A 25616-nucleotide genomic window follows, 5' to 3' on the forward strand; every position below is an offset into this window, starting at 1 on the left:
TACAATTACATTTATACAAATATATTAATAAAAAAACATTTTTCTTATACAATATTACCTATTTTTTAACTAAAATTTAAAATATATACATTATAAAAATTTTCAATTTTTGTTATTTAACTATTTACAAAAATAATTATTTTAAATATATAAAATTATTAACATATTTATTTATAAAATAATTAAATAGCAAAACAATTTATAAATTCATTTTTAAATAATTAAATTTATTAAATAAATAATTTATTTATTAAATTTTATTTAAAAATAATTTATTAAATTAAATAATTATATAAAATTAACAACAATAGTTATTTATAAAATAATTAAATAACAACAAAATTTAAACATTAAATTTTAAATAAAAATTTTACAAAAATATGAATTTGTATAGTTTATGCGGATTGACAATCCATATAGGTTATAGAGGTTACCGATACGTATACATTCAATACACAGAAAAGAAAAAAATAAACGCAGAGGTACAACAGAACTCACAGTAGCTCACGATGGTAATAGCGAGACTATGGCAGACACCAACGACGAGCACACACGGATTAATGAAGATGAACCACAGTTTGATGAAGATCCGCCATGGATTGAAGAGATGAAGATGAGAGAATTTGAGAGGAGAAATGAAGTGAGCATGAGTGAATGAATGGTGCAGTGATGGACGGATTCTCAATCCGTATTTGAGAGGAGAAATGAAGTTAGCATGAGTGAATGAAGGAGGGGTAAAATTGGTTTTCATTATATATGCGGGGTGTAGAAGAAATGATGTTGGGTATAGGAAGAAAATCTATAATGAGAGTACCTTCAGTATGGGCCGAGATGGTCTCGGTATTCGGTGAACCAATGGGGTATTCGGGCATTCTAAAGAGAAAGAAATAAAAGAGATGATGTATATGATCAGTGGTGCAATTGAAATGTAATAAGAAGAAACAGATATAAGGAAATAATGAATGTTAATTTGGTATTTGATCTATTGGATTGTTGATAAAACGTCACTCTTCAAGAAATCAAAATCACCATTTATATATATCTTGGATTGGAAAGAGGCTGCTAGAAATTTATTACTATTCTATATTACTATGAACTATCATTCGTATAGCAACGTGAAATTGGTGAGGACAACTCAAAGTATAAGGCCCAAAATGTCACGATTTGAAAGTCATGCAATAGATAACTTGGCCGGTAGACCAACAGAAAAAACTTTAACTTGCAAGATCAAGGAGAAGGTAATTGTTTTATTTTTTTCATATGGGAAGGTAGTTGATATTGGATATATAATAAACAGGGACAACTGGACAAGGGTACCCAGCCTATTTACATGAAAGGAATACAAGTTACATGAGAGAAAGAAAGACAACACGCATTCACTTTCTCAACATAACTAGATCCTTTAACAAAAACCAACGAAAACTATACAAAGAGAAAAATTGTAGAAAGAAAGACCAACACACATTCACTTTCTCAACATAACTAGATCGTATAACAAAAACCAACGAAAACTATACAAAGAGAAAAATTGTAGAAAGAAAGACCAACACACATTCACTTTCTCAACATAACTAGATCGTATAACAAAAACCAACGAAAACTATACAAAGAGAAAAATTGTAAACTATCCCTTATTCCTTCACACTTGGATCTGTATTCGTAAGAATTGTCCCATTATAACCCATAATCACGTACCAATTATGATTTAGGTATTAATTGTGAAAATTGTATTTATTTCTCGAAAAAAAAAATAGTCTTAAGATAGTAAAAGAATTTTTACTGAATAATTCTATTAATAAATAAATATTTGAGAGTGAGATATAAAATTTATTTTCGATTATGAGTTCCTTTTAATCAAACAAGTAAGTTTTTAGTTTTTAACTTAATAGAGAATTGTTTAATATTTAATATAAAATATGATAATAATTTCGATAAATATATCCATTTTAGTTATAATAAGGTTGTAATGCATAGGTTAATAAAATTACTTTTGATAAAAATGTTTTTGATTTAATAATTAGTTTGTAAGTAATTTCGATAATAATAAGTGAGAAATTATATACATACATGATAACCTGCTGAACCGTTGTCAATTTCAATGGTAGGTGTGTTAGTGTTTTAGAAATTAAGTGATTGTGTATCAACCCCCTTTATTACAATATACAAGTTCTATATTTATAGAATACAATTTATAACTACCCGTAATGGGTACAAACTTTCCCTAAATCTTCATCATTGATAATTTTGGTCTTTGATATCTACCATTAAGTATTTTCAATTTTCACCGTCGATAACTTTAGTCTTCAATCTTCACCCTTGATAACTTGTATCTTTAATCTCCACCGTTAATATCTTATAGTATCTTGATGCTTTCTAAATATTCATTTTTTCTATCACCATACAATTAACCAATATTAAAAGATTATTTCTCGATACTTTATCGAAGATAATTTCTCGATAATAAAAAATGTCAAGTTAATATTAGGACAATCAAAATCCAACTTCCCCTGTATCAACTTTTGCATAAAGATATGAAAATAAACCCTTTAACCACATGCAAGTATGCACCGAAAGAGCCAGTACCGTATCCCATGCACATTTCTTCAAAATACAACAAACCTTAACTAATCACTTCCCTAACTAGGAGTGTAAGCGGGATACCCATGAATCCAAAATGATTCAAATCAATCTAAACAATTTGGATTAGATAATTTTTATGTTTGAGTTAGAGTCAAACCGAACCAATTAAATTTATTGAATTTTAGATTAGATCACAAGTTTTTATATCTTAACTCGTTGATCCATTAATTTGTATTAAATTATTATTATTATTATTATTATATATTTTTAAATTTTAAGAAAATCAAATGCTAATTTAAGTAAGTGAGAGATTGTCTCCACTCTGAATTTTTTGTGTATAAAAAGAAACTGCAGAATTTTGGATAAGAGAAGGGAGAAACTGGAAGGAGATTAAATTTTGTTTTGTGCTTGGTAATGTGTTAATTGAATGGAGTCACGTGCGTACGGTTGGGTGGTGAGAATTTTTATTAGTCAGCTATGAAGGAAAAATATTATTCAGTGAGAGAACGGATGTGTTGTTTACTTTAGAAACGAAGGAGACCACTCAAAGCTTGCATATGGAGGGGGATCCACATGTGCAACAGTGACACCATCAAAAGAGGGGTATGGAAGAAACAGTTGTGTGTCAACATCATAAAGTTTTTTTTTTTTAATAAAAAATTTAACAAAAAATATGTGTCTAATTTATTTAATAAAAAATTTAACTTATAAAAAATATTAAATTTTAAAAAATCAAATATTTTGACTCGTATCTAATTTAAATCATTTATAAATAGATTGTTTTATTTTAATTTCATTTTTTTTCTTTAATCAATCTAAATTAACTTTTTTAAATTTAATTAAATTGAATCACGAATTTAACTAAACTCAACCTAAACTTCCTTGCTTATACCTCTATTGTAACATATTTATTAGAAGTTATCCTCCCACACCATCCATTACAACATAACATCCAACATATAATTTCAAAATCAATTTGTAGTCATTATGGATCAAAACTACAACTATTACAAAAATGATTTATTACAACGTGCCAATAACGACAGTTGACAAAAAACTTGTTTGAAGAGTGCGTGATGAAAATATTGTAATTAAGTTCATTGACAACCAAGATGATGAAGATGATTTTGATTTCGCCAATTTTTTCTTTTAAATATGACGACGTGCTTGATTATGAGCTCTTGGTGGAATTGGAAGGAGAAATTATCGTCCGTCTGAGTAGTCCCGTCATAAATTTTTTTATATCATATGAGCATGCAATAATTTTTCTAATTGTAAGACAAGAAACGTGTAGATCAATTTTTTTTTTCTTCTTCTTCTTTTCATCGTATTCAATTCTCTCAATTTTTTAACTTCCACGGGAATACTGTTGACACTTCCATTTTTCATTTTGAATCAATTATATTTTATTTATAGATTAAATTTGTAATCTTATAATTTTTTGTAATATCATTTAGTGTATGATATAAATATATGATGGAATTAATAAATTGAAAACTAATAGTTTCACTTAATTAATACTGATAAGATTAGTTATGAAAGAATAAAAAGACCCAGCACCTAACTAAATTCGATCATTATCACTCACAAGTCACACCAGTAAGTACTCTTTATTGTCTAGTCAAGCTCACACACTTCACATGCATTTGTTGCACCTTGAACTCGCTCTAATGGATCATGAAAAGGTCATTGACCTCCTTAACCTGCTATTTTTTAGTACCCCCCTTACTTACAATATCAACCTGGTACGCATTGTCCAAATATCTGAATTAATATTACTCTATTGAATTGAATTCTAATCTGAATGTTGGAGTTTTCTTAACTTAGAATATATAATATTTGTCTAAATTAATTTCCTTAAGACTATATGGTAAATAAAATATTTTGCCAAAAAAAGAATACCACATGAAAATAAATAACATCATGTTATTATATATATATATATATATATATATATATATATATATATAAAAGTTTAGGGAGGCCATGGCCCCCAAGCTACCTAATTAAGTAGGTATGTCCCTGACAAAGACCATCCCATGTCCCAACACTCAAGGACTGCAACAAGAGCCCCTTCAAGAACCTAGTGCCGAATATACGGCTTAGTCACAAGATTCATTTTAAAAAGAAAAAAAAAATCAAAATGTCAAAAAAAAAAAATAAATTAAAGACAAAAAAATCAATTTTATAGAAATTAAAATTATATTTTATTACTATCAGATAAGCATTTACCAACTCATTGCTCATTATCATACTTTTTGTCTATGCAGCCTTTCTCGATACCTGCTGGTCCTAAATTCATTTATTTTAAAAGAAAAAAAACGGTATTTCGAATCCGAAATCAGTTGGACGGTAAATAATAACCGTTAGATATATTAATAAAATATTCAGAAGAAGGAACACTTGCTTAATTGGTATTTTTTAATATATTTGAATTATTTTTTTATGTATAATATTTTTTTACCTTTTTTTTGTTTCTAATTTCATCCGTGCCACGTTAATTTTCTGTTGGTGGTTTCTTCAATTCTTTCCAAATACCAAATCAAAATCTATATTCATAATTTCAAAACCTCAAATTTAAGAATTAAAATCATTATCTTAAAATTAACATATTTCTCAACAAAAAATAAACAACCAATTCATTCCAAATTTCAAATCCTCCAACTCAATTGAGAGCAACCGAAGAAAGATCAACAAAAAAATCAAGCAACTTCATGATTGTGATCAGCTAAACAAACTAACCAGAATCCAACAAATAACACAAAACAAAAATGAAACAAATCGTGCTACTGATTTCTTCAATTTGCCATATCAGAAAACGTACAACAAATAAATAAAAAAGGAAACGAGAACATTAACCACTCACTGTAGTTGACGACGAAGGTTAATTTACGTCATGCAGAGGAGGAAGCAATGGATTGTGAAATCAAAGCAAGGCAAAGGGCAACACTAAGCACCGTAGTGATTCTCCCATCAGTGACGGTTTCGAGGGAGAAGAGGTTGTGGTAGGTTGAGGCAAAGTCCAAAGTGAGATTTAAAGTAAAAATTTAAAGTCTTTTTTTTTTATTTTAAAGAAAATAGTGGTAGTGGAGTGTTTTGGTCAACACGTATGACCTTTTTGCTTTAAAAAATTAATTAAAAAAATGTTGATAAATCTAAAGTGCAATTTTTGTTTATTTTATCCTTGCACTGATCTTGGAGAAAGGAAGATGACGAAGTGGATCCGTAAAAAATTCAGAGAAAATGAAAGAGAAAGAGGATTCAGATTATAAAAAAAATTAAAACTTTTAGTAATTATTTATTATTTTAAAATTTATCTTTTTTAATGATTTTAATTTTTTTTCTTCAGGTTATTTTTTAACCTTCCACATGTTAGGCACGTTTTTAGATCTTCACCTTAGCCATCACCATAAATGACATAATATACATGATTGGGTGAGTTTTATTATGAACACGTGTGTTAAATTTTCTCGTGGATGGAGATGATTAAATTTTATTGATGAAAATAAAAAAAATATATCAAAATATTTATAATAACTTACACACTTAATTAATTAAGTTAGATTTCTTTGACGAGATAGATAAATATTTGTTATATGAAGTTATAACTAGAGGAAATGGATCCTAGTGACTAGGTTTTATATATTGATATTTTTGTAAAAAGTAACATTCTATTGAATAATTGAATTCTAATACTTGTTATCAACCGTTAAGTTGCATGGAGGAGAATCTTTTAGTATTACTAAAACGAATTAGTGGGAAGCAGAGAGTTGCATGGGAAGGTTTGGGTGAGGAAATGAAGAGGATCATTGACATAGAATGGCCTATGGTGGTTGTGACGGCTGCTTCCCAGGCTAATTGTGGAGTAATATATTGAATGCAAATATAAAAGAGATCAGATAGAGAATATTGTGAATGTTTAATTGAAAGCCGGGACTCTCGCATTCTCTTCAAATTGTGTATTATAATTTATAATATAAGAATATATGTTTGAAGTATATTTATTAATAATACATTTTTTATATTTTTACAATTCATAATTTTATGAGTTTGATGGTCATATATTGATATAACAAAAAAAAATATTGATTTTTTTTGTGTAGTTATTATAAAAGTCAATATATTTATCATGATGATTTGTAATTAAACGATGATATAAAATTCATATACATTATCATAGCATCACTTATTTTCTCTAATATTTTATTTGAATATTTATTTTACATTTCAATGTAATAATATTATTTTATCAATGAGGTATTTTAACATTAATGATATTTTTAATAATATTTTAAATCAAATTTCATCTTATTATAGTTTTATTGTAAGAAAAATATCTTCATTTTGATGAGAAGTATTAAGATTTAGAATTTAATTTAAATTTAAAATTAAGAATAAACGATGTGACTTAAGAGGCGAATAGGGCTAGGATATTAGAGCTAACAATATAAGTTCGGCACGATGGGACAAACTAAACAACCTATAATTAAGATTGAGTTGCGCAATTAAAATTTAGCTTAAGAAAAGGTTGTGGGTCAAGCCAATCTAGACTCATAAAATTTAAGCCTGAACAAACCTGGCTTTTATGACCCAACTCAATTAACCATTTTAGTTTTTTTTTTTTTTTGTTAATTTATATACATTTCTTAGCATTTTGTATATTAAGTATGATTAATTTTATGTTTTATGGTTATTCTTAATTAGGAATGATTTGACTTGTTGGCCCGCTAGCCTTACACAAGGCTGGTCCAGGTCAACAAATTTGCAGCCCAAAGGGTTTTATTTGATTAATAGCCATTTCACACTTATGTCTGATGGGCCAAACAACCCAATTTATCTTCTTTATTTAGCTCAGTACGATTAAGTCTGTCTTTTTCATCAATTATTTCTCACATGTTAGCTTGCTCAAAATCATCATTATTTTACTCTCCAATAACTTTGGTGCATTCTTAATTTGCACATGTTAATAGATGGGAATGGCTAGTGGACTGGAAACTATTTTTTGACAAGCTTATGGAGCTCAACAATATAAAAAAAATTGGAGTGCAAACATACACTGCTATATTCGCTCTCACATTCGTTTGTCTTCCTTTCACTTTCCTTTGGATCAACAGGGAAAAGATACTAGTTTTCACAGGTCAGGACCCTCTAATTGCAAAAGAAGCAGGAAAATTCATAATTTGGCTTATTCCAGCACTTTTTGCATATGCAATTCTACAACCATTAGTTCGATATTTTAAAGTGTAAAGTTTGCTTCTTCCGATGCTTATAACATCTTGTGTCACTCTATGTGTCCGCATACCCCTTTGTTGGGTTTTGGTGTTCAAGACTAGACAGAATAATGTTGGTGGAGCATTAGCAATGAGCATTTCAATATGGTCAAATGTGTTTTTTCATGGATTATACATGAGATATTCTCCTACATGTGCAAAAACTGGTGCACCCATTTTTATGGAATTGTTCCAAAGACTTTGGGAGTTCTTTCGTTTTGCTATCCCTTCTGCAGTAATGATTTGGTGATTTATCCTTCTGTCCACTTGAAGTTGTATATATTCAGTTTATGAAATTATAAATTGCTTCCTTTTCTAAAAAAATTCTATAATGTATTTTTTTCATGTTGATGATTGCAGCCTTGAATGGTGGCCATTTGAGCTGATTATCTTGTTGTCTGGGCTGTTACTAAATCCACAACTTGAAACTTCTGTTTTATCCGTTTGGTATGTTTGCTACATTCTTTTTTTTTTAATCTTTCTTTTCAGCATGTAAGATTTTTCTGGCCCTCCTTGAACTGCAACTAACGACCTAACAATTTTATGAGATTTTGTAATTAATGTGGGCCTGCTAATTCTTCATCATTTTTCTACAGTCTTAACACCACTTCAACTCTCTATGCAATACCTTTTGGAATTGGTGCTGCAGCAAGCTGACATCATAAACATGTCCTTTCTAAATATTTTACATGTCCTAAGCTATGTAGATAGCCACCTTAATTTGCACATATACCTAAACTAGTTATTCATTTCCTCTCTGATTGTAGCACAAGAATTTCAAATGAATTAGGAGTGGGGAATCCACGTGGTGCCCGTGTTTCTGTGAGGGCTGCAATGCCTTTTGCGGTCGTTGAGACAACTATAGTTAGCGGAACCCTCTTTGCTTGTCGCCATGTTTTTGGCTATATTTTTAGCAATGAGAAGGAAGTTGTAGATTCTGTCACTCTCATGGCTCCTTTGGTTTGCATATGGGTTATACTTGACAACATACAAGGTGTTCTCGCAGGTAAACTTCCTTCTTGTCTATTTACATTTTATATTGAAGAGAATTATTCTCTCAATTTGATTTACAATTCTTTGGCTTAGGGGTTGCTAGAGGTTGTTGATGGCAACACATAGGGGTTTATGTCAATATAGGAGCATTTTACCTATGCGGGATTCCAATGGCAGTCTTATTGTCATTTTTGGCAAAACTAAGAGGAAAAGGACTTTGGATTGGTGTACAAGTTGGTTCTTTTGTTGAATGTGTTCTACTTTCTACCATAACCAGTTGCATAAATTGGGAACAACGGGTATTTATCATTTAAAAGGACAATAAAATATTGTCCTCCAATGGATCTTTTAGATATCTCAAATGTATAATTTTAGTCTTTCAAGTTCTAATTCAGTCAATTAAGTTTTCACATAGCACAATTATGTGATTTTAATAAATATTTATGGATACCATATATACTTGTAAATATTGACAAAAATATGTAAATATAATATTTATCCAACAAAATATACTAAAGGATTATTGTCTTTACCCGCCCCATTTTGTTATCATCCAAAGTTCTAACCCAAATGATTTAAAGTGACAAGGTCAATAATGTATTGGGACTCGAGTGCTTCAACGCAAGAGTCTAAAGGTATTACCATTGTACATAAACGAAAAAGACTTAGAATGTGTTTGTAAAAAAGTTGAACTCAAGGTCAACAAACTTTCACCCAACCAAAGGATAGTTTCCCCTTTTTCATTTTCTGCCTATAGGATAGTGTGAAAGTTAATTTGTTTTCTCGTCTTCCTACATACTGTGTGTTTAGACTTTAGATGGCCTTTCCATCCAACATAATTTCAATCCATCTTTAGCATTTGAAAGTGAAAATTTTTGTTTAACATCAAAACACTCTTAAGCCAAATTGCCAGAACTACATCTTAAAGATTGGTTTTATAATATTGTAAACAAAATATAAAATGCAAATAGAAGATTATTTCATAAAGGGAAAGGAATTTGGGTAATTTGGAGTTTAATTATGAAATAAATAAAATATGAATAAGAATTATTTTTGGTAAAGATCTAATTCGAATACTACTTAAACGATTTAATTTTAACTTCAGCATATTAATTACTTATGTATAATTATTTAATTAAGAGATGAGCCTAAGTGATACATATCATAAAAAGCCATCGTAAAATAATTGATTTCATAAATAACTTATTATACTAATTAAAAAAACAAACTTAAAAAAAATGCAAACTTCACATTCCACAATAAAAAAAAATGCAAGAATCTTATCACGATATCTAACAACCTTAAACATGAAGATCATATTAGTTCTTCAACACCAAAAACATATTTGTTCTATATTTGCATTGTCAATATTAGTGCGTTTATTGTTAAAATCAATAGATGAATTAAAAAGTAGTTATATCTACTACTTAAATACCACTTCATTGTTAGCCTTGAATCCTTGATTACATTAGTTTTCATAGGAAAACAAAGAAATTGTTAAACGATAACAATCCCAAAGACAGAAATTGTGAATTTCCTCAGGTATTAACAGTGTCAGAGAAAGTGCAGACATGAGCATTTGGCAAGAAGCAATATAATAATACTATTAGCACCCGCCAAAGTCCAAGTGGTGTGACGAAAGGACATTAAAGAGAACATTTAGAGTAGAGGGAGCGTTGGGATGGCATTTAAAGCTGATACGCCTAACCAAGTATTATTAGCTCACTCACTAGTGTTGCTGTAAATTGCATAGTATGGACCCTCCCTTCATTTAACCATTTACCATCATCACATCACCAACTTGAATGAAAATCTAATCTCAACTCTCTCCAAAACCAAGTCTTAGTTAGAGACTTAAGACTCTCTCTCTATATCACTATATCTAACTTTGGCGGTGGCATTCACCACTCACTGACTCGGGCATGGCAAACGACGCTGCTCTGAGAACCTCTCTGCTCTGGCTTGCAGCAGTTATATTGGTGGTTGGAATATGCACCCACTCTTTCAAGAAGATGATGGCCACCTATGTCTTGGGTGTTCTTGGGATTGCTGCTCTGCTTCTTCCTGATTGGGATTACTTCAACCGAGATTTCTCTCGTTGGCCTTACCCTGTCACTGCTGAGGAAAGGGCCAATTCTTCTATTCATGCCCAAGGATCTGGTTTTTTAAGGTGCCCCCTCTTTACTCTTTCACCAATACATGTAATATAATATCCTATATATATATCTTTGCCCCTAGGTATGATTTTGATTTATCACTTAACAGCAAAGGAATTCAATTTATTTATTTATTTCAGTTTTGAAAGGATCTACTCTATCATGTTGGGTGTATTATTATTTTTGGTCATAAGATTAGTTAGCCATAGCCCATAGGATAGGTGTAGAGAGGGTGATTAAATTAATTAAGACTTGTCTAACCTGAGGTGACCTAGGAGTATTAATTACTTGAATAATTTGTTACAGGTTTGCGAATTCTCCTCTGAGGGTGATTGCTTATAGCGTGGTTTATGGATATGCTATGTACAAATGGTGGGAGTATGTATCAACCTAATGAATGATTAACGAGTTTTAATTGTTTAGCAGCAGCAGCAGCAGCAGCAACTGTTGGTTCCTCTGAATCCCAATTTTTAGCTGTAAGCTTAATTTTTTTGTTGATTTAATTTGTTTAAGTTTGGAGGAATCCACAAACCTTATCAGTGATTGCTGAAGAGGTGCTTCGTTTTTTCTGCGGAGTAGGAAATCAAAAGGGATGACGGAAATGAGTTCATCCCCTTTTGCGTCTTATGATTGATTAGTAATGCTAAGGATTCCTCCATAACTAGCTAGCGCTATATTTTCAACATTAAAAAATAAGGATCTTGAGAACCCTGAGTTATTGAGGACAAAAAAGTTTATTTCTCGCTGACTGAGAAATTAGAGAGTAATGAGTTCAAATATAATAAACTAAGAGGGTAAAATACATAAATTTAAGACGTTTAGATGTCACTTATCCAATTCAGCGGTATTTACATATTCTAAATTATATATAGGTCGCCAATGGATCTTATTAATCGGTATTCTAAGAACATTAATTGATTAAAAAATTAATGTGTAAATTATAAGAGGATGAAAAAAAATCATAAAAAACTAATTTTGTCTCTCATAATTAAAAAATTTATATATTTTTAATTTTTTTTAAGGGCACTTGTTAACATTTTGTAAAAAAAAAATTACATTTTAAAAATATGCCGTAAAATCAAAGATAATTTTTTGTAGTCTTATTTGGCTTCAATATTCTGTAGTCTTATTTTGATGTTTGTAAAACATTTTCATGTGATAAAAGATGAAGATGCATTCTACTCAGCTCGAGCCAACGTGATTAGACGGAGCCTTCTTCTTCAGGCAGGGCATGTTTTTGTCAACCAGCTGAAAATTCTAGAGTATAGTCATACGACTTTTCTTATCGAATACGTGCTTTAAAATCGATTAAATGTCATGAGTCATGACATCAAAATATAATCACAAAACATTTTCCTAAATTTTGATGATTATATATTTTTAGTTATTTAGCATAAATTGAGGATGCGACAAGTGTAAAAGTGCCCAAAAGTGCCCCTTGCTGAGGCATAGATATTAGATAATATTGCCTTACCGCATGCTGTTTTCTTGTGAACATGAATGGTTGCTAATAGAGGAGCTTATTTTTTTAATTAGTTTTGAAATTTTAAATAGGCCATTTATTTAAATTTAAATTCGATCAAATTAACACTTGATAGTATATAAAATAAAATCCAAGTCAATTTAAATTATTTCCATAATATATCAATATTAAAATTATCTTATTGAAATATACAATATAAAATCAAAATTTAGGAATATTTTAGGTATTGATATGTTTTAAAATAATATAAATATAATCATATATATTATATAAAATATTATTGATTAATTTAAAAATTATTATTAATAAATGATTATTAAGAAAAAATATAGGAGATTAAGTCAGAGTAGTGGGACTAAATAAACTAGATTTAATTACTAAAATATAAATTCGTCAAAATTTTGTAACGAGCCAACTTAAAGGAATATAACGGATTATAAACATCCGTAGAAACACGAGCAATGTTCTTTATATCACAAATTTTACTATAATTTTTATATAAGAGAGATAAGAAAACAAAAGAGAAAAATATAAAACAAATAATATGATAGAAATAACCAAAGAAAAAAAGTAAGTTCATTTTTTTTTAGTCTAAGAACATGTATTTTTTATTGGAAGTAATTGTGTTTGGGTTGAATAGAATGACTATTAACATCAAAACTAAGTTCTTTTTTTTTTTATCATCATATTATAGGTACAAGAATGAGAGAATGAGAGTTTCTTTTTTTAATTTTTTTTATCATGTTGGGATAGTGAGAATGTGTGAAAATGAAAAAAACTTTTAGTGTGTTGGAATATTGGGTTTTGTCCAAGTGAGTATTTTGTGTGAATATGAAGATAATGGATATGAGAGTTAGGGAAATAAAAAAGTTAGTATGAGAAGATAAAAAATTGATATGTACATTGAACATTTTGTAATTTTAATGATAAGAAATTGGTGAAGTAGTTAAAGGAAAGAAAACAAAAATCTTCCAATTCATATTTACAGAATGCATTTATCTTTTGGGTGAACCAAAAATATATATCTTTTAATCAAAAGTTACAAATTGATCTTCCTTTTTTGACAAAACAAATTAACCTTAAATTAAAGTATCGAAATTCAATTTAAAAATTAAATTCTGATGACAAATTCTTTTCCATACATAATAAATATGACAACTACTTAGATAATGCATTTATGTAACCGTGCTGGGCGTTATTAGTGATTATCAAAATGTTTGTTATACTTTTACAAATTCAAAGCATTTAATAAGAAAAAACACTTAATAAATATTGAAGAAAATAGCAGGCACGAGTGCCATAGAATTTCAGATACAGTACTAACTAAGTTATCATTATCTTAATGCCAACATTTGGGGTAGGGGCAGTTACATTCAATGCTTTTCCAATTCATCGACCTACAAAACAAGAGCCAGATAGTTAATTGAAATGAATAACATGCTCGAGTTTACAGTATACTTATAGTGCTGCTTTATATTTTATTCATAAGTTTTCTCTTATAACTCATTTAAGTTCTTTTCTTTTTATTCATGATTAGATACAATAGAATAAAATAGAAGGTTAAAAAAAAGTGTACGGTAATTCCTCCATTCCAAATTATACTAAGTTTAAGATTTTTACACAAATATTAAAAAATATAATTAATTTATTGATTTCATAAAAAATATTAGATAATTTCTTAATATATTTTTTACTTTTCTAATTAATAACTTGTTTAGTTTTCTTATACATTAGTCTCATTAATAAGGATAATTTAAAAAAAAATATTTGATGCAACATTAATTTTGTAAAATAATATATTTGTTAGATATTTTTTCTCTCTAAAATCTGGTATTGATATAATCTGAAATGAATAAAGTATAACAATAGGATATAATTTAGCTTATTCTACAGTTTATCTTGTTGGTGTACCATATCTTTTATTCTGAGAAAAAACTAAGTTAGAAAATAACATAGGATAATCTCTCTCCTTATTATATTATAAATTAAACTTTTTTCTAAAAAGTAACTTTTAATTTTATTTTTTATTTTTCACAAAATTATTCATAAATTTAAAATAACCAAACTTTACTAAACTTTTTAAATTTATTTAATATAAGTAGTTATGTTTCTTAAAATTATAAATACATAAATAGGTCTGATTTGTCCTATTTGCAAGTCTAATTTATTTTAAAAGGTTTACATAAATAGGTGTTGGTTTTATAGAACAAGCCTGTTAGGACATACTTATAGTTGCAAGGAAAAATTATTTTTGAACGTCTAACTTGACTTAAAAATCTACTTACATGACTTGACCAATTTAAAAGGCTTTTGATGGTGATACCATGATTTTGTTTCTCCATCTTCCCAGTATAAATCTAATCCTTAGTGTCATCCTTCAACCATTGTAATGTATGACTATCACCTAAAAAGCCCGTGGTGCCTAGATCATGTTGCATTTCATTGAGTCACACTTGGCTTAAATAAGTTTGTATTGTTAAAAAATATAAAATCTAAGACAGACTAGTACCTATCATAAGTTATTTTTTAGGCTTGACCTGATCATCTTCAAAGCCTAACTTCAAACAACCTATTATTAGTTTAAATAGACTTTTAAGTTAGCTTGACCTTCAAATAAATTAGATCAAACTTTAAAAGTTGGCTTGTAACATGTAAGTAGATTAGACTCAACTTTAAAATTATGAATCATATTTAAGTGTTTATTTTATATTAATATTTACTTTTTTTAGTTCCTTCAAATTATATTTTTATTTTTAGTTCATGTAAATTATATCGTGTTTGTTTTTATTTCCTGCAATTTATTGTTTTGTTTTTAATTTTCCTTATGACTTGACATTTTTATTGACATGATATTTTTTTTTTTGTTGATATGGCACATGTCGCATGATATTTTAATCGACATAACACTTGTTGATGTCGGCAATTGTTAGCCTCATCAGACAACAAGGTTTAGCGACACAAAAAAATGAATTTTAGGAATGATTCTTTTTAAAAAAAATTGTTTTTTATTTCTTGTAATTTATTGTTTTGTTTTTAATTTCCCTTATGACTTGACATTTTTACTTACGCGATATTTTTTTTATTGATATGGCACTTGTGGCATGACATTTTTATTGACACGACACTTGTTGATGTCAACAACCGTTTTTAATGCCAAAGATTAACGAAACAAAGGAATTTCAAGAATGAATTTAAAAAAGAAATTAAAAGGACTAAAAAAATCAAATAAATTATAGACTAAGTTTATTTAAGCTTATTATGCTTTTTTTTCTTCTAATTTTGTACCTTTTTTTAAAATTATGTAAGTCATGTCTTGAGTCTTTCCACTTAATCCACTAACCCATAATGAATTAAATTGAGTAATGTATTTTTTTCCTCAAAAAAAAGTGAACCAAATTAAGTTGACTCACTTTTTGAATAATCTATGGTGAGCCAACCTAGAATAAATTGAGTTGACTTATTTTGACACTTCTAAATCTTATAGTATCATATCATTGACTGCCAAACAAATCCTTAAGGATGATATTCATCTTGTTTTTCTTTGAAGTGCACGATTAATTTTGATTATTTTAGGCTGAAAAAAGTATTTGAGATTTTGATTATTTTAGGCTGAAAAAGTATTGAGACTAAAAGCTCTCTTGATCCTTTTAATGAAAAGCTCTTTAGCCCATCTTTGATGAAACCACAAATGAATGAGATCTAAGATTTACGTGTACCTCAACCACCCACAAGATTATGAAAATTGTTAGTTTTATTAAAAATGTCATATGGAGAAATTGGTACTCACAACCTCTTCCCCTTCCCCAAAGAGACTTGAGGCTGACGTAATTGAGAGTTCGAAAACCTGTTAGTTAAGTACTCCTCGCTAAAGAATATCCAGAGTTACTCAACTGAAAAACGCCTTCAAATCTGTAATCACTGTGGTTTCCAAATTCTTCAGGCAGTATAACAGCATGCTCCTTTCTCTAGTGTCATTTATGCACTACCTCAAGGGGAAATTTTCTTCTCAAATAAATTCATTATATCCTCCGTGGTTTTCACTTTCTCATGGAAGAGGCACTTAAAAACAATAATTGAGAAAGTCAAATATTTGCATCTAAATTCTAAAAACTTTCTTCTCCTGTACATAACAGTGCATTTTGATGGCAGCTAACCAGCTGAAAACCACCTCACAGCGGCACTTTTTAACTCTCTTGATTGGAGCATATACACTGCAATCAACCACACATATGAAGAAGTTTTCAATGTCCCACACAAAGCTGTGGGAGATCTCTTTTTCCTGATTTGGCTAAACCTTTTTGATTAAAACCCCCAAGATAACGTGCAGTCACAAGTAGATGATCTAGTTAGGTGTAATGCAAGCAATGCACTGATGCACAAGAATAATTTATAAGCTACATTTCAGGTTATAACTTATAAAGTAATTGGACTTTGCTTGTACGCCCCATGATAATGATCAAGACTTACTGCCAGATGGAAAAAAAAAACTAACAAAATTGTGTAAACCTAATGAGAATAGGATTCAAGATCTGGGAGTAACAAAATAAATTTATTTTCACTTTGCAGACTTGAAGCCTGGGTATATTGAGTGTAGAGTCAATCCAAAAATTCTGTTGATACTGTGATCAGTTGTACGGGATAGCAGACCTGAATTATCCTTTCACCCTCAAAGGCAGACATCAAATATGATTGCCAATTAAAATTGAATGTTACTATTCTGTAACTATTTTAGCAGCTTGCCCGTAAATCATGGTGCAGCTTCTTAGCAGTATATACCTGGGAATTTGTTCATTGCCTACTCCACTTTCAGAACAATCTTCATGAACTCATAGACAAAGAAACTTATGGAAGCTGAAGGAAGCACCTGAACATAGGAAATTAATATATGAAATTTGATCAATAAAAAGCAACCTTAAGCAGTATGGAAATCAAAAAGGAAAAAAATGGCAGATGAGTCATCATAATTTATAAGCTATATGAAAATAATGAAAGCAAATATGTATTAAATATCTAAATTTAACACTGAGGAAGGCAATCTTAAAGCAGCATAGATTTTTCGTTATGGTTCAATCCCTAATCTACACATCCACAATAAACAGATAAATGGTTTCTGTTTTGGAATATACAACCTACATCATGGACATGGAGTATTACAGTGGTAAATATTCCTAATAAAAATTGTAAAAACATTTTATAAACAAGACATTGCATTGTTGAAAGAATTAGAGAAGGATGATATACAAGCAAAGCCAACTTGTGATCACCACATAGTACAACGAAAAATGAATTTAGATTATGTGAGAAAATAGAAACATCACCCTCAATGTCCCTTAATCTATATCAATATTCTGTACATTAGAAACTTTAAGCAGTTCTAATTTAGCGAATCACTGATATGAATAGATTGCAAACCAGAACACAAGACTCCTGATTTCTAGGGAGGGGACTCCAGTAAGCCCAATAAAAATACAAGTAGGGCATGCCAAGAAGTTTAGAATTCAAATACCTGTAATAAGCTGGGAATAAGTCCTGCATAGAGAGCTGGAATGCCTCCCTGTTCAACTATTTTGGCAAATGTTGCAAAAGAACTTAATTTTGTAGCCTGGACTTGCAATTGAAGTTGCCTTCTCACCACTTCAAATGGGTATGTAGCAGCTTCTGCACAAGCACCAGCAATAGCCCCATTCAACAATGTCCTTACCGGTCCCAACTCAAGTTGGTCAAAGGCACTCAGTTCCTGACCCTGTTTATGCATATTCTGGATTCTCTTCATTCCTTCTGGTGAATGCAGATAAGCTGACTTCAGTATATCATATACACCATAAAAAACTGCCCCAGAAGGTGCCATACTTATAATTGATGGCACTAAACCCTTGTAAAGAGAAAAGAATCCTTCAGTTCGAATCATGTATCTGAAAGCACCAATTACACCGCCCAAAGCTTCTCCACCAGGTGCCACCAACTTGGTTCGGATCTGTAAGGAACCACATAGTAAATTTTTCCAAGTGATTACACTGTGAAATAGCTAAAAGTTTATGCTTCTCTTTTTATTAACTCCAAAGCCTAAGTTTCTTTTATATATGATTCAGGTGTTCAAACTGATTGAAGAAAACATAAACAGACTAATTTACCTCATATTGCACCATTTTCCAACAAGTCAGATTTAGAAATAGAACAAATATGCCATTAAGAAATTACTTGAAAGGGCACACAAAATGAATTTCGATACTCTCAATTCAGCTTCTAACATGACCTTGTATTTCCTAGACAGGGACCTATTGTTGTATCTATCATTCCATCGATACTAAAATGATATGACCATGTTAGGACTTAGGAGCTAATCTGGTAGGATCCATGTCCAAATGAAAACAAATTATGCAAATTAAACTTTTCTTTTTCATTTAACTTTACACATAACAAAGAAAAATATTCAGGTACAATGGAGCACAGCTGGCTAGACACGAAGAAAGAAACAACGATGCTTTACTGAAGAACTATATATATATAGGTGGGGGTTAAGATTTACATCACCAAAGCAATAAAATTACTAGCTTTTTTTTTCCCTTTCATATTATTCATTTGTAATCATGACATATCTAGTCGACCAGTCCCAATGTTTCATTCACTAAAAAAAAGTAAAAAAGAAAGTTAAGAACTTAAAATGTTCGGTTGAACACATAAACACACAGATGTTCACACTGTGGCCAGGAGACTGTAACACAGGTAACAGAAAGGTTGCTATTTAGTTCCTAAAGCTGAAAATGACAAACAGTTAAACACTATAATATTAATTGGAGTAGTTGAAACTTGAAAGCTAACAGGTAGAGGTTGAGCCCATACAAAACTATGAATTCAAAGACCTCTCAATCAACATTAGTGCATAAATTAGTGTCTCTGCTTTACTTTTCACATGCATGCAAGTTTGTTCAATTGGGGATGCAACAGAGAAAATCATAATAACTGAAAATCCCACATACAGTGTCAAGAGGGAGGCAGATAATGGTAGCAGTAATCCCAGCAGCAGCACCAGCAATAAACCTCTCAAAATTGGTAGTTTCCTCATTCCCAGAAAACCTAAGCAGCTGCTTTCTATAAGTATCGTAAGCACAAAAATTAACCGCTTTGAATGGAGCTGTCCGCAGAATATTCACAAGGTTGCCTTTCCAAAATCCTCTCAACCCTTGAGAAGAAGCAATTTTGCTAATAAGCTCGAATATGCTCCTCTTCTCACCACGGACTATGTACTCCAACTTAAGCCTTTCAAGTGGAGCCACACAAGTTCTGATAAAACAAAACAAAATAAATAAATGTCACACAAATAAATTAACTGAATTGGTGAAATTAAATATACCTAGAGACCATAGCGGCTACAGCACCGGCCCAGAGATGTTTGGTGGTGTTGACGGCATTGCCTCCTCGTACCCTAACCTTTCTTTGCAGAACGACACCGTTTGAGGTTGTCACCTGGTCTGACACGTGTTCGCCATTTTGCAGTTTGGGTTCGGTAACGAGATTTGCACTCGGCAAGCTCACCGATAGAAAGCACGCTGCCGGAACCCTTCTCCGGTGGCGGCGAGGATTGGATTCTGAAAAGGGAGTGGAGTGGATCTTCAGCGAAATGGAACGAACGAAGGAATCGGGGATTTTGGGCTCGAGAAACAACCCTCCGCTGAAGGAACCAAAATCGGGAATCGGGTTGAAGAAAATGAGAGGGCAATGTGGACTTTGGTGCTGACAGAGTTCCCCTGCCTGCATTGCCATTCTCAGAGAAAACCAACGTTTTACACTTTACACTCTTACATTATTATTTTCCCAGGAATCCTAAATTAATGACAGCTTACGATGTTGCCACTTTCTTGCCAAAAATTAAATATAAAAGAGAGAGAAAACAATTTATCAATTCTATTTCGCCAGCAAATAACAATTAATCGGACCTTTCTTTCGTTTAAGTTTCAAATAATCTGATTTTTTTTTCAAGTTTAATTTTCCATCAGATCCACCTATTTTTTAGATTAAACAATATTTTTAATAATCACTTCATATTTCAGCTGAAAATTGAATTAACAAATATCAATTATCGAATCACTTGCATCCACAATTGATTCTTTCTGTGGCACAATTAATCCTTTATTTGTTTAGTTCTTTCTTTGTTTTTTTAGGACAAACAAATAAAAGAATATTTACGTTATCCCTTTATCTCCTCCTTCTTCCACACTCGACTTCTTCTATTGTTTTTGTTTCTTCAAATACAAGTGGTTTTTATTAAAGGAATTTTATTTAAAATATAAAAAAATCCATAATATGGTGATATTAGTTCTTTCGGTAATTTTTTTTCCTGCAGACAAAGATTAAAAATCTTGCTTAAGAAAAATATATCAATCACTCTTTGTTCCATTAGTTTTGACAAGGGATGATGAAAATATCGAAATAATGAAACGGTTGAGGAAGTGTTTAATATACAAAAGAATCTTGATTAAATTATTAACAATAAGACTCTTATATTATTATAAATATATTTAATTATTATTTAAATTTCTTAAAGATAATTTGTAAACGATTGTGTTATAAAAAGTTTCATAATCTTACAATTATCTAAGAATATTTTGTAATCATTCTTTATAATGTTCCTTGTACGAAATACATAAGAGTACATGAAGTGGACTAATACATATAGATACTTTGTGAAAATGTTTCACAACTTAAAACAGATTTAAAGAATTGAATTTAATTAGAATGCACTCCATCCTGCCTCTTTTACTTCATCAAGCTCCAAATGCGTGGCTCTACACGTTGTCGTCCCGCGCAAAATTTGTTTGCACCATTCAAGAGTTTTTCACTGAGAGCTTATCGTTGTTGTACCATTCTTGTGGTCTTTGTATGCAGTAGCAGCTGCCAGATGCGGCAAACTAGGAAAAAAAAAAGGGAATTTGGGAGCATCTTAAAAAAAATTGTAAGTTATACTCTTTCTTTTTTAACACTTTATTTATAATTCATCAAAATTTATCTAAAAAATTTGATGGGTCATGTTTATCATTTAATGATTCTTTCTTATTTTTAGAAGATTCTTTTATTTATACAGGACGAAGGGAGTATATTTTTGTATAAAAGAGTTTATTTTTTATTCTTTAATCAATGTAATAATCTTTAACCTATATTTTTACTTCTTAAGCCTTCTCTTTTGTAATTTGAGAGGAGATGTGATGTCATTGGAAAGAAAGCTTCAATCCTTTAGATTAACTATGAGACTAATTTTTAGTTTGAAACTTAATTATACTTAAAGTTCATCATCAACCTTCCTTAAGGATGTATTTTGTAGAAGTCAAACTCAGATTCTTTCCTATAAACTCTGTGTTTTCAACTGAGCTACACCCATTATTAGGTCATGTATATGCATATTGAAAACAACTTGTTCACTATGTCCAAAATCACATGTGCTAATTCTATATAAGATCTTGAAATGGATAAATTTATTTTTCTTCTCCAAACCCGATATCTCATGATCTAGTAAGCTCATAAATTTTGTATGCTTCTTTGGTTGAAATAAGAGCATAATCGAAATTGAGAAGGAATGTGAGAAATTGGGTAATTATTGGCAGTAAAAGGAAGCTAGGTCAATGTTTACATGCCCATGAGACTCAATTTTAGTTTGAAGAGAAGAGAGTGAAAGTTATTAGTGATTTTTTTCTTTAATTTTGTTAAATTTAGAGATCACATGACATTGAGTAGCAATTTCAGGGACTATAATGATATCATTTTATAATTTCAAAGACAAAAGTAACATCTTGTTATAATTTCAGGAACTAAAGTAACATTACATTATAATTTCAGAGATTCATATAGCATGTGTCACCGAGTGTTATCCATGTGTGTGTCATATGTCATATAGGTGTGTCACATGACACTTAATATCCATGTAAGCACTTCAAAAAACAAATCTCACTTAATGGTTGACCTACATTAAGTGACAAAATTAAAATCAATTTTGAAGATTTTTTTTAATTTCATTAAATTTAAAATTTTAAAGTGAAATTGAAGACACTTTTAAAGATTAAATTGATTATTTACTTATAAGTTTATTTTAAAACTTGTTAGCCAATCACTTCACAATTTTTCTATTGGCAACTTTACCACACTCGATGCTTTATCATGCTCATGCCTAACCCGTAAGTTCGTATACTTCTTTGTCTTCCTTGAGACATGTCGGTGTGTATGTCATGTTCATTTTAGTTTGAGAAAGGAATTTGAGCTAATTAGCTTAGGAGTAGGAACCTATCAAATTAACATTATTGGTTCTTTTGCATTTTACTTTTGCTTCTTGTTTGCAATACTCTATTTCATAACCCTAGCTCCAACTCAAAGGGCTATTTCATGAATTGCTAAATAAATATAGATTGACGGCCAATTCTAAGGTGGACCACCTTGATAGGTGGTCTATTATGGACCATGATTCTAACCATTAAATTAATCTTTTTATTGCCAACCATCTCACACCAAATCCCCCACCCCTTCCTAGCAATCACTATTTATTGGCACCAAAGGTGATTTTCGATGGCGACATTTTTTTTCCATCATTGCACACCCAAAACCCCACCCCCTCTAGCAATTGGTGTATGAATCGGTCCCTTCCCTCCACAACATATGTTCTATGTGACCTCGCCCCTCTCTGTCAAACCCAAGCATGACAGTCGCAGATTGTTGGCATTTCCTTCGTGGTTGTCGCACCATTGTTTTGTTGTCAAAGTAATTCTCCACCTTGATATCGCATCGCTCCACCACAAACCCAAGTGTCACACTCTCAGATTGAGAGTGTTTCTGTTGAAGGCAAATGAGTATGGATTTGAACGATAAACAAGTTTCTTCGGTGAAGGAGGTTTTTGTTGGATTTTTTGGACTCCCTTCCTATGTGGAGTAAAGACCCAAATGAGAATGCTCGTAAATCTCACTTATTTAAGTGGAGAGAGATTAGATTAGAGAGTGAGATACAGTGAGAGAGACTCATTTGAGAGGGAAAAAATAGTTACAAATCATTGAGAGAGAAAGAATGAGAGAGAAAATCATTGTGATTTTTGCATACTCACTAAAGAGCGTTTTTCAGATTGCAATTCCGAATTCGTTCACCATTGGATCAGGTTAATTTTTTGACAGCAGGTTCTACGCGCGTGATACTTCAAATTGTTTGGTTGGATCGGAAAAAAGATATCTGAAGAAAGAGATAAGTGTTTTGCATTATCTGTTCTATATTTTGAGGTTTTATCTTCTTGTCTCTCTTGTACCAATTGAGATTTTGTTTTGATTTGACTATTTGTAGCACGTTTTAGTACATTTGTTGGAAGTTTTCTTGTATCTTAATTGATTATAGTGAAATTATTTCTTTAATCTGTACGACTTGTAATTTTTACTCTTACATTGAGAGATTTTTCACGTTAAACAAATTGTGTCTGTTTTCTTTAATTTTTATCTTGGTTTGTATATAAGTACTAAAAAATAGAGCATGTGGTGTTAGGCCATTGCCATTTATCCTCCATCTATGATATTGGGAATTTATTGGACAACTAATTGTGTGTAGAAAAATGTTAGGAACACATGTTATTTAACAAATTCTTTTATCATAGATACTTCTTCCTATTTGTCAAAATTTATCGAAAATAAACTTTTGTAATTTCATGTCCTATATATATAATGAATCTCTCTCTTAAATTTCATAGTTTTTCATAAATTTCAATTAATAGAAGAGTATGTGTTAAAAAAGTGTGTTAGTGTGTGTTGCTAGGACTCTTCTTGTTTGTTTTATTGAGTGAAAATCATTGTTGCGGTCTCCTTTTATAGCATTCTCAGCCCCAGCAAGAAAACTATTGTTCTACCAAATTTTTTGGCTAGAATTGCTTTTGGCTCTCATATTCTTCAATGCAATCCTTCCCCGGGGAGACTCCAAATAGTATGCTCAAGGAGATAATAGTATGAGCTAAGCAGTGATTTTGTTTTGAGGAAACAAACTCTTGATGATTATGATTGCTTTTTAGAGTATTTTGGAAATATTTTTATAATTATAAGAGATGCTGATATGGGAGATCTGTGCTTGACGACATGAAAATAGGAACAATGGGTATTTGTATGTACATTTTTTTTAACAAGTACAGGCATTATCATGTGTTCTGCGCAACAAGTTATTAGGATAAGAAAACTTCAGATTTTTTAAAGTCTTGGTTGGATATTGCTTTTTTAGATTAATATTCCTTTTCGAGTATCTGGGAAGCATGGCTTGTTTTTAATCTTGTTTTGGTCATGTCGAATTGTTCAGAATTGAAATGTCTCTTTTTGATTGTAATGCGCACCTACCAGTTAAAACTTAAAAAGGACACAGAATCAAACTTTCTGAGTTTCAGATCAGAGGAAGACATTTCAATATAATATCGTCTTCCAACGACTATCTTCAACGATTTATTGGTAAAAGTAGAATTATAAAGTTAATAGAGTTTGTAACCTAGTATTATGGTCAATACGTACATGAAGAAATTCCTATAAACGTCAGTCATCGTATGATTTAATTTGCAACATATTATGAACCCCAAAAAAAGGTATGACTAAGTTTTTTTTATCTCTTATAAATTTGTAATTTTGTTGTTTGATACTTTAGTATATAGCTTTTTAAAAAAAGTCTTCCATAAAATATTTTGTCATCAAATTATTCTTTCTAGTTTATTTTTCATTTTTTATTTAATTCCACCAAATATTATGAGTTTATAATTTGATATTTTGATTTCTTTTAAAAAAAAACATTAAATGAGACATTCGTAATACTATTTAGGAAGATCAAATGCGTTCTTGTAATATTCATAGGAATCAAACAGAAAATTTATAAAAGAGAGATTAAATGAGAAAGAAAACTACATAGACAACATTTGAAAAAGAAAAATAACCAGTTCCGCACCATAGTTATGTCATCAAACCCATTCTAATGGATAACATCGTTTGAAAACATGCACAGACCTAATAAATTGATATTATAAGAACTGTCCCTAAAGTAAGAGATATGTTATAACCGACACATAAATATCCAAGTACTAGTAGGAATAGCATTAGCTGCAGCCACGTATCCCACCATTCGTTCCAAGCCACTTTTGTGTCGAATTACCT

At 30.5% G+C, this 25616-nt stretch overlaps 3 protein-coding genes across 3 annotated transcripts; 2 read left to right on the forward strand and 1 right to left on the reverse strand.

Annotated features, from left to right (window-relative positions):
* The first annotated feature begins 7531 nt into the window (after positions 1-7531).
* Positions 7532-9351, forward strand: LOC100783326 (protein DETOXIFICATION 10). Its single transcript, XM_041015137.1, has 4 exons — positions 7532-8096; positions 8211-8297; positions 8618-8856; positions 8937-9351. Exons 1-4 carry the CDS (start codon positions 7843-7845, stop codon positions 8954-8956), a joined length of 600 nt encoding a protein of 199 aa, XP_040871071.1. The 5' UTR covers positions 7532-7842; the 3' UTR covers positions 8957-9351.
* Positions 9352-10713: 1362 nt separating this feature from the next.
* On the forward strand, positions 10714-11622 carry LOC100499705 (uncharacterized). The gene is given in 2 exon segments (NM_001251718.2): positions 10714-11013; positions 11306-11622. Coding segments are annotated over 2 exon segments (336 nt in total). The 5' UTR covers positions 10714-10765; the 3' UTR covers positions 11394-11622.
* Positions 11623-16852: 5230 nt separating this feature from the next.
* LOC100816623 (probable mitochondrial adenine nucleotide transporter BTL3) lies at positions 16853-20370 on the reverse strand. Its single transcript, XM_003522749.5, has 4 exons — positions 19834-20370; positions 19460-19763; positions 17989-18456; positions 16853-17346 (listed from the first exon to the last, which is right to left on the reverse strand). Exons 1-4 carry the CDS (start codon positions 20241-20243, stop codon positions 17278-17280), a joined length of 1251 nt encoding a protein of 416 aa, XP_003522797.1. The 5' UTR covers positions 20244-20370; the 3' UTR covers positions 16853-17277.
* Positions 20371-25616: the final 5246 nt, after the last annotated feature.

This window comes from Glycine max, chromosome 4 (genome assembly GCF_000004515.6).
Source record: "Glycine max cultivar Williams 82 chromosome 4, Glycine_max_v4.0, whole genome shotgun sequence".
Taxonomy (NCBI): domain Eukaryota; kingdom Viridiplantae; phylum Streptophyta; class Magnoliopsida; order Fabales; family Fabaceae; genus Glycine; species Glycine max.

Excerpts from the sequence above, each read along its gene's own strand:
- LOC100783326 (XM_041015137.1), top strand. The coding sequence starts at position 7,843 with ATGCTTATAACATCTTGTGTCACTCTATGTGTCCGCATACCCCTTTGT. Across the intron at positions 8,097-8,210 it reads CCTTCTGCAGTAATGATTTG|CCTTGAATGGTGGCCATTTG; the intron begins GTGATTTATCCT and ends TGATGATTGCAG. Across the intron at positions 8,298-8,617 it reads ACTTCTGTTTTATCCGTTTG|CACAAGAATTTCAAATGAAT; the intron begins GTATGTTTGCTA and ends CTCTGATTGTAG.
- LOC100816623 (XM_003522749.5), bottom strand. The coding sequence starts at position 20,243 with ATGGCAATGCAGGCAGGGGAACTCTGTCAGCACCAAAGTCCACATTGC. Across the intron at positions 19,764-19,833 it reads GTAGCCGCTATGGTCTCTAG|AACTTGTGTGGCTCCACTTG; the intron begins GTATATTTAATT and ends TTGTTTTATCAG. Across the intron at positions 18,457-19,459 it reads TCTGCCTCCCTCTTGACACT|ATCCGAACCAAGTTGGTGGC; the intron begins GTATGTGGGATT and ends GGTTCCTTACAG.